This window comes from Nomascus leucogenys, chromosome 21 (genome assembly GCF_006542625.1).
Source record: "Nomascus leucogenys isolate Asia chromosome 21, Asia_NLE_v1, whole genome shotgun sequence".
In the NCBI taxonomy this organism is placed as follows: Eukaryota; Metazoa; Chordata; class Mammalia; order Primates; family Hylobatidae; genus Nomascus; species Nomascus leucogenys.
Window position 1 is genome coordinate 43,051,396 of NC_044401.1, and position 17,663 is coordinate 43,069,058.

The 17,663-nt window shown below is 39.9% G+C and overlaps 1 protein-coding gene across 2 annotated transcripts in view; it reads left to right on the top strand.

Annotated features, from left to right (window-relative positions):
* Positions 1–739: 739 nt before the first annotated feature.
* FAM162A (family with sequence similarity 162 member A) overlaps positions 740–17,663 on the top strand; it is a 29,159-nt gene continuing 12,235 nt past the window's right edge. For both annotated transcript variants that reach the window (XM_003275525.4, XM_030802154.1), the window contains exon 1: positions 740–899. In XM_003275525.4, the coding sequence (XP_003275573.1) occupies positions 866–899 (34 nt within the window). In that variant the 5' untranslated portion in view covers positions 740–865. The remainder of the gene's footprint in view (positions 900–17,663) is intronic.

Sequence of the window (17,663 nt, forward strand, 5' to 3'; positions counted from 1 at the left end):
CAAACCCCTTTAACATGTCCTCCTGGAACTGGACCAGATACATGGATCAAAGATTGTCAGACCTTGAAGGGACTGTTTACTCCAATCCCATCTTTTCACAAAAGGGAAACAATTTCCTTGTGGTTCCCCTACCAGGTCGTTGAAGGAAATCTAGGCAAGTTAGGCCTTTCTAATACCTCTCACTCCAGTGCCTAACCTCCTCCCCCGACCCTGGAGCAGAGGGGTCTTTGTTAAGAATTTGGGACCACTAAGAAACGTCAAGAAAAAACGGCATTTCTGGCAGTGTGGGTGGGTATGAGTAAAGTGTTTAGGATGGAGATGATCAAATGTTTTTAGAAAATAGGTAAATAGAAAACAAATTGAAAACATACATGTTAATTTCTCAGATTAGCCTGAGGGATGCTCCAACAAGAGATAGGGCCACTGAGCACTGAGTCCAATTATGTGTTTTCTGATAAAACATATGTTCATTGAAAACACTGGAAGAGCGGCATACTGGAACACTGGTGTATTTCGGGAGTTTACAGCTCACGAAAGTTGCACATTTCCCTTCTATTTCACACAGGTACTCCCATGGATACATATCCGCTAGGGCAAGGGCCCACGGCGCCACACTCCACAGGACCATTTCCGACACTGGCTCAGGACGCGGCGTCAGGGGCACTAGGCTGGCGCCGCCGGTTTCCAGCGCGTCGCGCACGTTCTGCACGCCTAGCGCTGGCGCAGGCCTGTTCACCGCGTCGCGCACGCCCCGCCCCCCGGCGCCGCCTGCGTCCTTCCCACTCTAGCGCTGGGTGACATTGAGCTCACCAGCGCCACCGTCCCCGGTGAAGTTCTGCGCTGGTCGGCGGAGTAGTAAGTGGCCATGGGGAGCCTCAGCGGTCTGCGCCTGGCAGCAGGTGAGACGTCGGTCGCGATATGGGAGGTAGAGGAGCTGGCCCGGCCGCTGCGGGTGGGGGAGTCCTGAAGCCTTCCTGGGCCCTGGAGTGGCTCCATTCCATGACGCACTTTCTCGGTTCCTTGGAATCCTACCTACTTAGTGGCAATGTGGGAGAGAACTAGGTGAGCAGCTGCCGATAGACATTGGAGACTGCCCGTGAATTACCCTCATCTTCATCCACCCAGCTCCCACCAACTTAACTGCCCACGCGCCTACCCTTCTCCCCACCCCCGTCCTCAGCCTCCCCTGAGCTCAGTCTGTAAAGCACCTACTATCCGTAGACCTCCCCTTTACCCATGCATTCAGCTTTCCACCCTAACCTCCCCTATCTATTGCTCTACTGGAGTCTTCCCTCTTCCCCCTGCTCCTTCCTTTCTGGAGTTCATGCCAGAAAACCTTCAGCGTGAAGTTTCCCCACTCATTAAATGTCTGATTAGGCCAAGGATTTAGGTCTTACAGATTAAAATGGAGGATACATTACTTTTAAACACTTATACAATTAATTGATTCGAATTTCTTGGAGGAAAGTGTGTAATTGAAGGATCTGCAGTTTGTTTTGGTGGTAGACATTTGTGTGATGACTATTTTGGACTTAGGTAATGAAAGCTTAATTCTTTTTTGCGGGGGAGAACCAGCAGAGCTTTGGCATAGTAGGGGTTGAGAAATCAGAGGGCTTGCATTTTGACTCTTTTCTAGGTACCAGAGATCTTTTGTTCAATGGCATTACATTATTAAAAAGTTGTTAATTCAATTTTTAAAGGAAAAATAGCCCCAAACTTGGCTATTCAAATAATATAAATGTATATTGTAAATGTAAATGAAGTCATGCAAAAAAAAGAGTGAATGTTGCATAGTTTCACAAGTTGGATACATAACCTTCCCCACCCCAAGATTATCCTTTACACAGCTTATCTGGTGTTGCAGTGGAGAATGGACTGGAAAACATTTCTCAAACTAGAGAGTATTATTATATTTACTTCCTTTAAAAGCAAACACTTCTTCCACTAAAATCCTCAATACTATGATTGATTTCATTGATGTTGTCAGTTTTGTTGAACTAATTCACCTAAAATATCTTCTGTGCATCCTGTTAACATTATAAAGCTTTTCAACAAGGCAAGTAAAAGGATCATTGCTCTGTAAAAAAGTTAAAATGGACTGCATGAAAAGAACTTTGACATCTTGGAACTACTTTGACATCTTGGAACTAATACCGAGTATATTGTAAGTAGTTCATCTTCTTGCTTTGAGAATAGATGTATGCATCTTGCATAAATTTATTTTTGCATCTCTGCAAACTTCTGATGTGTAAAAACTTCACTATTGACCACTTAACCAAAGCAGAATTCCTTGAGTGATTTAAGAACAATTTATTTTACTTCAGATATAAAATTTTTAATAGCACACTAAGGGTGTTGTATGAGCAGCTCTCTCCATATGATCTTCCACGAATGTCTGATGCTTTGTGAGCAACTCCACGATAACCTACTGCCTTTCACCCACTTCATAGCTAAACACTTTCATGTACATTATTTTGTTGGATGGATTTCTCATAGCAGCCCTCTCAGGTAAGTCTTATTCCTTCCACACTTTATAAATGAAGAAACATAGGTCAGAGATGACTTGTCCAGGGTCCCTTTGCCAGGAAATGTTAGAGCCAGGAGAGGGTACCCTTTAATTCTGGAATTTTTGTGCTTTTTGCTGTTGTTCAAGCTGTTCATTCAGGGGCTGTGCATGTGTGAATTTGTCATGACTAATTGGATCTCATTAATCTGAAATGGAAGAGTCATGAAATGCAGATTTAGTTCTGAAATGAAAGTACACCTTCATGTGCAAATGGCTTTTCAAGAAAGAAGACTGCTTTAATAAGCAGCCTCAGCCAAAGGAATGATAGATCAAATAGAAATGTAGGCTCAGTGCGGTGGCTAACAGCTGCTATCCCAGCACTTTGGGAGGCTGATACTGGAGGATTGCTTGAGACCAGGAGTTTGAGACCAGCCTGGCTAACTTAGCAAGACCCTGTCTCTACAAAAAAAACTTTTAAAAATTAGCTGCCAATGGTGGCTCAAACCCATAGTCTCAGCTACTCAGGAGGCTGAGGCAAGAGGATCACTTGAGCCCAGAAGTTTGAGGCTGCGTTGAGCTATAATATGATCATGCCACCACATTCCAGTCTGTACAACAGAGTGAGACCCTGTCTCTGAAAAAAAAAAAAAAAGAAAAGAAGCATAATCTAGGCATACCTTACTTATCCAGAATATTTGGAATAAGATTCTCTAGGTAAGTGAAATTTCAGATGATCAAAACTTAACCTTATAAATGATGGACCTTTACTTTTGTTTCTGTTGGAAATCTTTGGTATACTCCCTTAGCAAACAATATAGCAAATATAGGCTTTTATGAGCTCGAATTTGTTGTTTTGTAGATGTAGTTGTAGATACAGATCAGGGTTGTTAACTTGTGGTACTGGACACCTCCACATTTGAGAGGTCTTGTGAACTTCTCAAATTTTTATGATTGTATACCATTTTTGAGAGAGAGGGTCCATATTTTATATCTGCTACTCAGTGCAGTTCGTGCTTTTTAAGTTAAAAAGCACCGATACAGATGATTAGGAACTAAATGGCCATTTACCCACACTACGCTGGGTTTCATAAGGGTAAACACTGGATCTGTTTTGTTTTTACTCAGTCCTTACCACTTATTGGTGTTCAGCTCATAGTAGACAGGCAATACATATTTTTTGGATGAAGGATGCTAGGAAATATCTTGGAACATGCTGCAAATATAAGGTGAGTTTTCACACCTGTTTTCTCCTGAAAGAATAAAATAGATGTAACTTTTAGGATATTGTATCTTTCCACAGAATGATTATTAGTTCAAAGGAATGGAATGACCTTACAAGAATGTTTCTTCTTGAAAGAAAATTTTGCTGCCCTAAACTCTGTTGACTGGTCAGATTTGAAAATGAATTTGTTACCGTCATTGTTACCTATGTAATGGACTGTGGGCTGCCTTCCTTTTAGTTTAACCCACATCTCAGAGCATTAGAGTAGAGAGGTACCTTAGAAGTCAGGTAATTTAGTCCTCTAATTTTTACAGATGAGGAAACTTAAGGGCCAAGAAGGGAATCGGCTTGCCAAGGATCACACAGGTACAGACCTGGGACATAGCCAATATCCCCTGGCTCCCATTCTGATTTTATTTCTACCACATTCTGCCACCTTGTTGTTCTTTTTGTTTGTTCTTGCTAACCAAACCTAAATGAGAACATACCCATTTTAACTACCCCCATCTTTGGCTTTGCTTATCACTCCTTTCCAGATCTTACCAAGTATTTATTGAGTACACAATGGATGCCCTGTATGTATACTGTGAAGGCTCTAAAATGAATGGACTGCCCCACTCCTAGGGCTGATTTATTGCAATGAACAAACAAACATATATAATATACCATTGGCTTCAAGAATTCTGAGATTCTTGAAGGCTCCATTGAAATGAAGGGGTGTGAGAGTGACGTGAGCACATGTAGGGGCAGTAATGAGTCTGAAAAAGGATATGAGAGAGGAAAGATTACCTTAGGGATTTTGATCAGGAGGTAATAGAAGATAAAGTGTAGTGTTTGGAGAAGTTTGAACCAAACAAATTTGGACCAAAAAAACCTTTTAGCAGGAGAAGTAATACAAGAAACATTTCTGGAAAATTAACACAGCAACTACATACCAGTTGAATTGCTACTACCTATGAAGATATTATAGTAACTGATGTGTGAGGTGATGATGGAAATAACGAATATATTTAAGAAGTGTCTTGAAGAAAGGATGAGTTTGGAGATACTGAGTAAGGAAGGACATAAAGACAAGTTCTTTAATGTTGAGGACTACAGAAGTATCGCCTCATTGTCAGAAATAAGAAAGTTGGAAAAATAATCAGAAATGCCATCAAAGATTTGTGTTAGTTTGGCAGAGAAGATGGTGCATTATTGAGTAGGTTTAGGTGGCACTGAGTTATAGGTTGTGAAAGGTTGAAGACCTGAGGGCAAAGGAAGAGTAAAGTTACGGAGATAAAGATATGGGAGCAATTAGTCTGGAGTTGATTTTTAAAACAGAATGGAGGAGTCCTTCCAGAGAGTAGCACAGAATAGAAGCAAGGACTAAGCCTTGGTGGTGTGACATGGTGTAAATAATAGGAACTGGGAAAGAAGACATTAAAGAAGATTGGTCATAGAGGTTGGAGATGAAGTAAGAGAATATGGTGGTACAATGTAAGGAGGCGTTGAATCCTTATAGAAAGATGAGATCAGTAGAGTCAAATGGCCACAAAAATGGGAAGAGTAGAGTCAGAAGGGCTAATGATGAGAATCCACTGGGCGCGGTGGCTCAAGCCTGTAATCCCAGCACTTTGGGAGGCTGAGGTGGGCAGATCACGAGGTCAGGAGATCGAGACCATCCTGGCTAACACGGTGAAACCCCGTCTCTACTAAAAACACAAAAAATTAGCCGGGTGTGGTGGTGGGCGCCTGTAGTCCCAGCTACTCAGGAGGCTGAGGCAGGAGAATGGCATGAACCTGGGAGGTGGAGCTTGCAGTGAGCTGAGATCACACCATTGCACTCCAGCCTGGGCAACAGAGCAAGACTCCATCTCAAAAAAAATAAAAATAAAAATGTATTCATATGACTAGAAAGAGGTCACTAATGTTGGTAATTTTAGTAAAATGATTGGAGAAGGAAACATTGTAGCAAAATAAAGTGTGGGTGGCGAAGTGAAGGAGTAAATATATGCCATTTATTCAATCATTTGAGCTATGAAAAAGAGAAAATAAGAATTTTATTAATAGGACCTGTTGAGAACAAGTGAATGCTTTGTCCAACATAGTGGACCTTCAGTGTTACTGTAGAGTAATAAGACAGAATTCTCATTAACTACTAGTAGAAGTTACTGGAGAAGTAGTCAGCCTTTCTGGAAAGTAGTTCAGATGGATGGATGGATGGATGGATGGATGGATGGATGGATGGGATAGATAGATATGTAGATGGAAACTTAAAGGGGTTCATACCCTTTTACCCTTCACTTCCAGGATTTTGTTCTAAGAAAATAATCAGAAATACCATCAAAGATGTATGTAGAGAACTGTTCATTCAAACATCACTTATAATACTGAAAAATTGGAAACAAATCAAGTTGTAGGGAATTACTACATTCAGGTTATAGCTGTGTGTTGGGTTTTATACAGCTATTAAAAGTATTAATATCTTGGAAAGTATTTGTGACATAGCAAGATACAGTATTATCTGATTATGAAAAATGTATATGTTGTATGTAAGTATAGGAAAGGTCTGAAAAGAAATATTAATGCACCAAGTTGTTATCCCTAAGTAGTATGATTATGAGTGCTTTTATTTTTCTTCACATCTTTTTTTAACTTCCAAATTTTCTGTAATGAGCAAGTGTTACTTTTATCATTTAAAGTTTGTTTTACTAAAAGCTTTTTACATAATAACATGGTGTATAACAACTTGGTGGTACAAAGGTTTTTACATAGCGAGACCCGATCTCTACAAAACAAATTTTTTTAATTAGCTAGACATGGTGGCATCTGCCTGTGGTCCCACCTACTCCAGAAGATGATACAGGAGGATCGCCTGAGCCCAGGAGTTCAAAGTTACAGTGAGCTATGATCGCTCCACTGCACTTTACCCTGGGTGACAAAGTGAGACCTTGTCTCTAAAAAAAAAAAAGTAAGTTTTTTAGTATTGATTTTAAAGATGGGGGAGATAACATTTGGCAGGAAAAAGGCAGTGGAAAATAAGGATAAGTTTGGTACGACATCCCTCAGCAGAGGGATTACTACTTAAGAATGAAGGAAGACTGGTATTTCTCCAAGCCTGCGGGGAAGGATGAGAAAACGGATATAGGGAGTCTGTTTCTGTCACAAAGCCCAGGTCAACAGCTAAGGCCTAGAGAGTTTCAGATAGACACTCTGGGGAGTGGGTTGTAATATTGATTCTCTGATTCCCAGAGAGTTGTCATATCTCCAGTCACATCACCTATGGTTTTCTCCAAGAGGACCTTGAAAGATTCTGAGAAAGAAAAAGCATCCCTACCTTTCCTCACTGTCTATCATGGGGTTGGAAAGGATATTTATGGAAAGGAGGGGACTATCAGGAGAGAAGCTGGTACTTCAACCAGCCTCACCCTGGCTGACCACTATAGCCTCCAGCTAGCAATGATATTTCTAAGGCACTGGTTTTCAGATTATGGGTCCCCCATAGCAGAAGTTTCACCATTACCTGGGCAATTGTTAGAACTGCACATTCTCAGGTTCTGTCCATACATACTGTATCAGTTGGGTCCAGTAATCTGTTTCACGGGTCCCCCAGGTGATTTCGATAGATAAAAAAGTTTAAGAACCTTTACTCTTAAGATTAGCCGTTTGCCACCCAGAGTCTTAGAGACAGCTGTGAGGCTTCATCTTAACTTCCTGCTAGGGCCCTGGAGACACAGAACTGGCCAGCCAGAGACAAGCTGTAAGTCCAGCTAGAGGGTTAAAGGGCTGTTTTCTTTTGGTCTGTATGTTTTTAATCGTGATCCACCAGAGGATGGAAAATTTCTGGCTTGGACATCTGGTCAATATATTCTGTCTCTTTGAGAGAAAACAAAGGTCTTAGTAATGATATTAAAGCTTGTTTATGCTTTCATGTTGTTATAATTGCAAAATAAAAACCAAGACCACATCAAATACTTCAGACATTTTTTAGTGATAACTTTTTTAAATTTTAAATTTTATTTTATTTTATTTTTGAGAGAAGGTCTGGCTCTATCGCCCAGGCTGAAGTGCAGTGGCATGATCTCAGTTCTCTGCAACCTCCACCGCCAGGGCTCAAGCCATCCTCCTGCCTCAGCCTCCCGAGTAGCTGGGACCACAGGCACATGCCACTGTGCCCAGCTAATTTTTGTATTTTTTGTAGAGATGGGATTTCACTATGTAGTGATAACATTTTAAAAAATATTTTTTAAGCAAGACCTCATCTTTAAAAAACTATTTGTACATTAGTCTATTATTCTAATATCTATAAGATAATATTTGTGTATGTTTTAATCAGCATTTATACTGTAGGGAGGTAAAAGATATTAGCATACAATATGAAGTTGTAGTAAGAAAAAGTTGGGAGATACAGTCTGATCTAGGTGAACCTCTCATGTCTCCAAGTCCCTACCCTCCGTGACTACCTCAGTACCTGTCTCACATCAAATTCTACTTGTCTTCCCGTTATTCATTCTGTTCTGGCCATACTGGCCTCCTCTTTATGGGCTCTAGAATCTTTTAGGGTCTTTGCATTTATAATTCTTTCTGTTTGGAATATTCTTCAACCAGATAGCTGCGTAGCTAGCCCTTGCTTCCCTTCAAGAGTGACATTCTCACAGAGGACTTCCTAACTACACTATATAAAATTTCATACACAGCCAATTCCAAACACATACTTCATGTCCCCATTGTTTATTTTTTTCTCTCTGGCACTTTGTATCTAACATATATATAACTTTCTCCCCAGTAGAATGCAAGTTCTATTGGCACAGATTTTTATCTTCTTTGTATATTGCCTAAAACAATGCCTGGCACATAGGAAGTACTTTGTTGAATAATTACTCCAACATACATCGATGTCACTGATAGTAGGTATACATGTTAGCATTTTTTGCTTTATTATTATTTCTCAAACTGAGCTAGCTGAGAGGCGGTTTGTCGTCTGTTCTCCTAAACTGCCTTTGTTCTAATTAGGAGGGATGGGAAAGTCCAGCTGTCTTAGGAAATAATTATTGATTCTTTTTCTGTTTAAAGAGTAGAGTCCTTCTAGCTTGCTGCCGGTTAACCTTGTTCCTTTCGTAAGTACCTGCCAAAGGAGGAATGGGACAGCATTGTGTGAGATGGGGCCTTGTAGGTCACATTAAACCAGTGGTTCTCTGGGAAGATGAAAAAGTCCTGGAGATGGATAGTAGTAACAGTTGCACAGCAGTGTAAATGTACTTAATGCCACTGAATTGTACACTTAATTAAAGTGGTAAATTTTATGTTATGTATATTTAACCACATCTTAGGGGAGAGAAACTTCTAGGTTCTCAAAGTATAGTCCAGAACCAGCAGTAGCAGCATCACCTAGGAACTTGTTAGAAATGCGAATTCCCAGCCTCCATTCCAGAACTGTGGATGCAGAAACTGGAGGTAGGCAGCCTCATGATTTGTGTTTTAACAAGGCATTCCTCTGATTGACACTAAACACTAAAACACTAAAATTTGAGGATCACAGGATTTAATAATTGTGTCTTAATCCTGAGCGCTATGAAAATCTATTGAAGAGTTTCATAGACTTTTCCCATGGCCTCATAACTGCATAATTACCTTTGTCAGAAATCCTGACTACATTCGGGGTAAAATTGAAAAGTGCTCTAGAAGTGTTTTATCAAAGTTAATGTTTTACATAATATCTCAAAAAAAAAAAACAACAGTTAAGAGAGCCTGCTGTGTTTCAGGCATCTTACCAGATGCTCCCATATTTGCTTTTCCATTTAACTCTCAAATCAACTTTGGTACAAGAAACACTGCATTATCGACATTGTAAATGAGGAAACAAGCTAAAAGCAGTTAATTTATCTCCTTTCCACTAGGTGGCACTGATGTTGTGTTTACCAGATCCAGGCAAAGCTTTCTGGGATTTATAGCCCTAGAAAACGAAATAAATGAGGCCTTTTATGAAAAAGACCATGTGGCAGGTAACCACAAATAGAGATTCCAACTTCTGGTGTGTCATGAGTAAGGACCTCTGAAAATCCATTTTTACCTAAAAGCAATGATAACACTGCCAGAAGTTGGCAGAAGCAACTTTTCTAGAACTCTGGAAAATTACCAGGCATTTATGACAATCTGAGGAGCATTTATCCAAAAAAAATAAAAAGACTGAAATCATGGTAGGACAGCAAGTCTTGTGGAGTTTTAACTTGCTTTATTCCTGTCTTCTTTGAGCTTCAAAATAGCCTTGAAAACCAACAGCCTCACAAATCACAGTTGCTTTGAAAACCAGCAGCCTTACAGGCACTGAAGAAGGCAGAATGGGTTTAGAGTTCTCCAAAACTTCCAGCTGCAGAGAGTTGTTACTATTTGACTTGTCTGACAGTTCGCTGGAAACCCCACTCACAGGGCTTGTCTTTTTTCACCTGACTTGGAGTTTATTCACTGCAGTGTTTTCCCTGGTGCATTTGTTGAAAATAATCAGCAGCACTTGTTTGACGTAACATGGAGTGGGTAACAGCTGGGTCAAACAAGAAGCTGGGGAATGAGATGTCCATCGTGACATCTGGAAAGCTCTGACATATTTCTAGAATGTAATATGTGTAAGGTTGGACACATTTTCCAGGAAAAACCTGAGAGGTCTCTAAGCCCTCACCTCACATTTAGTCTCTGTCCAAGCAAGAATAGAAGGTGTATTAGGCCAGTCTCACATTGCTAAAAAGAAATACCTATGACTAGGTAATTTATAAAGAAAAGCAGTTTACTTTCTTTTTTTTTCTTTTTTTTTTTTTTTATTTGAGACAGAGTCTTGCTGTCGCCCAGGCTGGAGTGCAGTGGCGCAATCTCGGCTCACTGCAGGCTCCGCCCCCTGGGGGGTTCACGCCATTCTCCTGCCTCAGCCTCCCGAGTAGCTGGGACTACAGGCGCCTGCCACCTCGCCCGGCTAATTTTTTGTATTTTTAGTAGAGACGGGGTTTCACCGTTTTAGCCAGGATGGTCTCGATCTCCTGACCTCGTGATCCGCCCGCCTCGGCCTCCCAAAGTGCTGGGATTACAGGCGTGAGCCACCGCGCCCGGCCAAGAAAAGCAGTTTAATTGGATCATGGTTCTTCAGGCTGTACAGGAAACATGATACTGGCATTTGTCCAGTTTCTAGAGAGGCTTTAGGAAACTTACAATCATGGTGGAAGGCGAAGGGGGAGCTGGCATGTCACTTGTCCAGAGCAAGAGCAAGAGAGATCAGGGAGGTACCACACACTTAAACGACCAGATCTCATAAGAACTCACTATCATGAGGACAGCACCAAGAAGGATGGTGCTAAACTATTCATGAGAAATCCATCCCCATGATCCACTCACTTCCCACCAGGCCACACCTCCAACACTGGGGATTACATTTCAACATGAGATTTGGGTGGGGGTACAGATCCAAACTATATCAGAAGGCTAAGGCAGTGTTGCAAACTGCCTGCCTGAGGGCAGAAGACATGCCCCAACATGCACACACAGCCCGTAGGCAAACACTTAATAAACTTAAAGGCATTTATTAGTCTCTCCAGTTACTAGCTGACCACTAAGATAACCAAACAGACCTCTGTGGCCAAACACACAAAGGATACAAGGAGAGACTATGAACAACTCTATGCCAAAAATTACATAAACCAGATGAAATGGACACACTTTTAGAAAAACAAAAATTATCAAAACTAAGTCAAGAAAAAATAAAAAATCTGAAAAGTCCTGTAACAGGAGATTGAACTAGTGATTTTAAAACTTCCTGCAGAGAAAAAGTCCAGGCCCAGATGGCTTCAATTGTGCATTCTACCAAACATTTAAAGAAAAAAATAGAATTAATCTTTCACAAATTCTTCCAAAATACAAAAGAGGAGGGATCACTTCCCAATACATTTGATGAGGCCACATTATCATCATACCAAAACCCCCCAAAAAAATCTCAAGAAAACTACAGACTCATATATATCCCTTAGGAATATTGATGCAGAAATCCTCAAGAACTGCTACAAAATGAATCCAGTGACATGAAAAATTACAGACTGTGATCAAGTGGGATGTAGGCTAAAAATGTAAGGTTAGGACTCCTGACTCAACATCATTCACAATGTTAATAGAATAAAGGAAGAAAACCACATAACCACATCAGTAAACACAGAAAAAGTATTTGACAAAATGCAACTCCTCTTCGTTATAAAAACACTCAGAAACCATGAATAGAAAGGAACTTCCTCAACCTGATAAAGGGCATTAAATGAAAAACCCACAACTAACGTCTGACTTAATGGTGAAAGGCTGAATGCATTTCCCCCATGACATGACAAGGATGTCCATTTTCAACAGACATTTCTATTCAACACTGTACTTACTGGAGGTTCTTGTTAGGGAATTTAGGCAGGAAAAGCAGTAAGTGGCAGAAGAAGTAAAACTGTATTCCCAGATAACATGATCATGTATATAGAAAATCCTAAGGAATACATACACACATACCCTATTAGACTAAATGTTGAACAGTTTTGCAGTATGCAAGATAAGTGGGCAGTAAATAATGCAAACATGAAGAAAAAAATTCCATTTATGATAGCATCAAAAAGAATAACAAAGTTTAAAACGTTCTCTGGAAATTGCAAAAACACTACTGGAAGAAATTAAAGAAGACCCAAATAAATGGAAAGACATCCCATGTTCATGGTTTGAGAGACTTAATATTTTTAAGATGGAAGTATTCCTCAAACTGATCTACAGATTCAACACAGTCCCCCACAGAATCCCAGCTGGGGTCTTCGCAGAGATTGACAAGCTGATCCTCAAATTCATACAGAAATTTAAGGGACCCTGAGTAGGCAAACTAATCTTTAAAAAGAAAAGCCAAGTTGGATGACTCATACTTGCTGATTAAAAACTTAACTACAAAGCTGTAATAATTAAGACAGTGTAGTGCTGGCATAAGGACAGACATCTAGATCAGTGGAATAGAATTGATAGTCCAGAAATATACTCTTATATTTACAGTCAATTGATTTTCTATATTGCGCTAAAACAACTCAGTGCGGAAAAGAATAGTCTTAAACAAGTGGTGCTGGGAGAACTGGATATTTACATGCCAAAGAATGAATTTGGATCCTTTCCACATAAAGTATACTAGTATAACTCAAAATGGATCACAGACCTAAATGTTAGAGCTAAAACTATAAAATTCTTAGAATATAGGAGTAAATCTTTGTGACATCGTATATGGCACCAAAAGCTCAAGCAATAAAAGAAAAGATGGATAAACTGGACCTCACCTAAATTAAATTTTTTTTACTTCAAAGGACATCATCAAGATAGTCAAAAGATACTCATGGAATGGGAGACTATATTTGCAAATTATGTATCAGATAAGGAAAGAACTCTTTCAACTCAAAAATAAAAAGACATAACCCTACTTAAAAAAAATAGGCAGAGGAACTAAATAGATGTTTCTCCAGAGAAGATATGCAAATGGCCAATTAGTACATGAAAAGATCCTCATTATTACTCATTAGATAAATGTAACTTAAGAGTACAATGAGATACCACTTCATACCTACTGGGACAGTTGTAATCAAAAAGAATAACAAATGTGGGTATGGATGTGAAGAAATTGGAACCCTAATATATGGAAATGTGAAATGTTACAGCCACTTGGAAAATGGTCTTGTAATTCCTTAAATGATTAAATGGAGAGTTACATCACCCAGTTATTTCACCCCTTAGTATATACCCCACAAATGAAAATACATGTTCCTCAAAAACTTGTACACAAATGTTTATAACAGCATTATTCATAATAGCCAAAAAGTGGAAACCACCCAAATGTCCATTAGTTGACTAATGTGTGAACAAACTCTGGTATAGTGGAATAAAATTTGTCAATAAAAAGGAATCAAGTATTGACAAATGCTACAACATGGATGAACCTTGAAAATATAAGTAAAAGAAGACAGTCATAAAAGGCCACATGTATGATTCCATTTATATAAAATGTCCAGAATATGCAAATCCATAGAGACTGAAAGTAAATTAGTGACTTTCTAGGGTTGGGGGAAGGAGGAAATAGGGAATGACTGCTAATGTATTCAGGATTTCTTTCTGGGGTAATGAATGTCTTCTGGAATTAGATAGTAGTGATCAATACACAACTTTGTGAATATATGAAAACCACTGAATTTCACACTTTAAAAATGAGTTTTTTGGTAGAGAATTATGTATCAATAAAAGTATTATTTTAAAAATCTTAACAAACATGAACATATTTTCATGAGAAGTCCACAGTAGTGTCTTTTAAATTGTTCAAAAGATTTTTTTTTTAACAGCAAGGGGGAAAAGTTGAGGAAATGATGCTTTTCACCATCATTGGGAAAACCGCCTCTGTAACCATATTTTACTGCTGCTGCCTCTCTCACCTCCCCTTATTGCTCCAAACTCTGAGGCTGCAAGACACCCAAGTAGGAGTTTGGAACCAAGGCACAGTCTTTTTATCTACTAGCAAATTCATTTTTAACTGCAAAGGTCTGAGGGCACACTCTTACTGCATTCAATACAAGTCTTGGGCATTCCATTTCTGTCATCTAGAGCATCATGTAGTGGCAAGGCCCTAGTCAGATTTATCTCTGGTGCCTTTCCAGCTTTCATTTCTGTTCCACTCCTCCACATCCTAGGGACTCAGGGGCTCTTAGGTGTCTTCTGATTCTCAGGAGCCTATACCAGACCTGGCTTCATCTGCACCACAATCCCCAGATCAGAATTACTCTCCTTTTCTCCCACCCGATCAAAACTATTTCTGGTTGTCTCTGCTTCTGATTTTAATTAATTAAAATTATTCATGCTAAAGCTGAAGGTAAGAATTGCTAATCAAAACTAATTTCTTAAATGTATTTATTTTATGAAGGTATTTCCTAGCTTTGTTCACTGAAAAGGCAGAAACAATGACAAACTGAAAAAAAAATGAGCCCCCACTAAGGAGTCTCTAAAAACATTTCTTTAAAAGAACCAGAGCCCATTGGGAGGAATGTGTGATTCCAACTCGGGCAGAAAACATTTAAAATCAGTCTGTAATATCTTGTCAGAAAGAAAGCTATCAGTGACCACTGAGGTTGTGTTGAAAGGACTCGGGAGCCAATTTAGAAGGGTTCCCAATGACTAAAGATGGGATTAAAAGGAACAACTGAAATAGTCTAGAGCACATCACATGTGTAAAAATGCAACATAAGGAAGTGCAAGAAAACCAATTTGTTCATTTTAAAACTGGCAAATAAAGGGAAAGAATCCAGCATTTATTCCACATTTTCTGCATGGTTTATGCCTTAAGATAACCAAATAGTTAATGTGAAAAGGGAGAATACCACCATTTTGCAATCCCTAATGAAATAAATGGATCTAGGTAATCATCACCATTGTCTGCTAAAAAAAAAAAAATTAAATGAAAGGTTGATGGGGAACTTTATAGAAGGTGAATCAGACTGATAGCATGTACTGATCAATCTTAATATGAAAAGAGACAAAATTGGCATATGCCTATTGATGTGGCATAATAAGACATACACAATACCACCTACATTCTTGCTAAAAGATCTAAATCTTTCAAGCCTCAAAAATCTGTTTACAAGGAATAGAGGAGTTTGGAGAATATGTTGGACAACACCATGGGGGTGTGATAAGCAAAATCTAAAATTGAGGGACACTACAGGACTAAAGACTGGTTTATTTAACAAATAAATGATTAAAAAAATATAAGAGGGGAGACCTGTAGATTTAAAGAAACTCAGGAAGCATCAGCCATATGCAGTTTGTGCACCTATTTTGAATAAGCCAACTGTAAAAAAAAAAATGAGCCTATCAGAAATTTCATCTTAATAGGATTTGATCATAATATACTGATAATAAGGAACATTTTAAAATTATATTACTATTTCAGATATGATTTTGAAATACATACTGAAGTATTTGTGGATGAACTAATATTTGGAATTTGCTTTAAAACAATCTAGTAAGGGGTAGATAGTAGATGGAGTTTAGGTTAAATGATATTTTAAAAATTTTTTAAGTTCAGGGGTACATGTGCAGGTTTGTTATATAGATAAACTTATGTCACAGAGGTTTGCTGTACAGTTTATTTTGTCACCCAGGTACTAAGCCTAGCACCCATTAGTTATTTTTTCTGATCCTCTCCTCCCTACCACCCACAACCCTCCGGTAGGCCCCAGTGTTTGTTGTTCCCTTCCGTTTGTCCATGTGTTCTCATTATTTAGCTCCCACTTATAAATGAGAACATGCAGTATTTGGTTTTCTGTTCCTGTGTTAGTTTGCTAAGGATAATGAATGACCTCCAGCTCCATCTGTGTTCCTACAGAGGACATGCTCTCATTCTTTTTTATGGCTGTGTAGTATTCCATGGTGTATATGTACCACATTTTCTTATGTATTTAGGTTTTTGAGACAGAGTCTCACTCTGTTGCCCAGGTTGGAGTGCACTGTCATGATCTAGGCTCACTGCAACCTTCGGCTCCAGGGTTCAAGTGAGCAATTCTCATGCCTCAGCTGCCCAAGTAGCTTGGATTATAGGCATGCACCACTGGGCCCAGCCTAAAGAAAAGACCACATTTTCTTTATCCAGTCTGCCATTGATGGACATTTAGGTTGATTCGTGTCTTTACTGTTGTGAATAGTGCTGCAGTGAACATACACATGCATGTGTCTTCATGATAGAACATTTATATTCCTTTGGAGATATAGCCAGTAATGTCATTGCTGGGTCTAATGGTAGTTCTGTTTTTAGGTTTTTGAGGAATCGCCATACTTCTTTCCACAATGGTTGAACTAATTTATACTCCCATCAACAGCATATAAGTGTTCCTTTTTCTCTGAAACCTCACCACAGCATCCCTTATTTTTTGACTTTTTAATAGCCATTCTGGCCAGGCGCGGTGGCTCATGACTGTAATCCCAGCACTTTGGGGAGGCTGAGGCAGGTGGATCACCTGAGGTCAGGAGTTCAAGACCAGCCTGGCCAACATGGTAAAACCCTGTCTCTACTAAAAATACAGAAATTAGGTGGGTGTGGTGGCACACACCTGTAATTCCAGCTACTCGGAAGGCTGAAGCAGGAGAGTCGCTTGAACCTGGGAGGTGGAGGTTGCAGTGAGCTGAGACCACACCATTGCACTCCAGCCTGGGCAACAAGAGCAAAACTAAATAGCAAAGGCTTGGAACCAACCCAAATGCCCATCAGTGATAGAGTGGATAAAGAAAATGTGGCACATATACACCATGGAATACTATGCAGCCATAAAAAGGATGAATTCATGTCCCTTGCAGGGACATGGATGAAGCTGGAAACCATCATTCTCAGCAAACTAACACAGGAACAGAAAACCAAACACTGCATGTTCTCATAAGTGGGAGTTGAACAATGAGAACACATGGACACAGGGAGGGGAACATCACACACTAGGGCCTGTCAGGGGATGGGGGTTTAGGGGAGGGATAGCACTGGGAGAAATAGCTAATGTAGATGACGAGTTGATGGGTGCAGCAAACCACCATGGCATGTGTATACCTATGTAACAAACCTGCATGTTCTGCACATGTATCCTAGAACTTAATCAATAAAAAAGACTGAGAATGGCCAGGCACGGTGGCTCACACCTGTAATCCCAGCACTTTGGGAGGCTGAGGCAGGCGGATCACCTGAGGTCAGGAGTTTGAGACTAGCCTGACCAACATGGAGAAACCCTGTCTCTACTAAAAATACGAAAAAATTAGCTGGGTGTGGTGGCAGGCGCCTGTAATCCCAGCTACGTGGGAGGCTGAGGCAGGAGAATCGCTTGAACCTGGGAGACAGGTTGCGGTGAGCCGAGATCGCGCCACTGCACTCCAGCCTGGGCACCAAGAGCGAAACTCCAT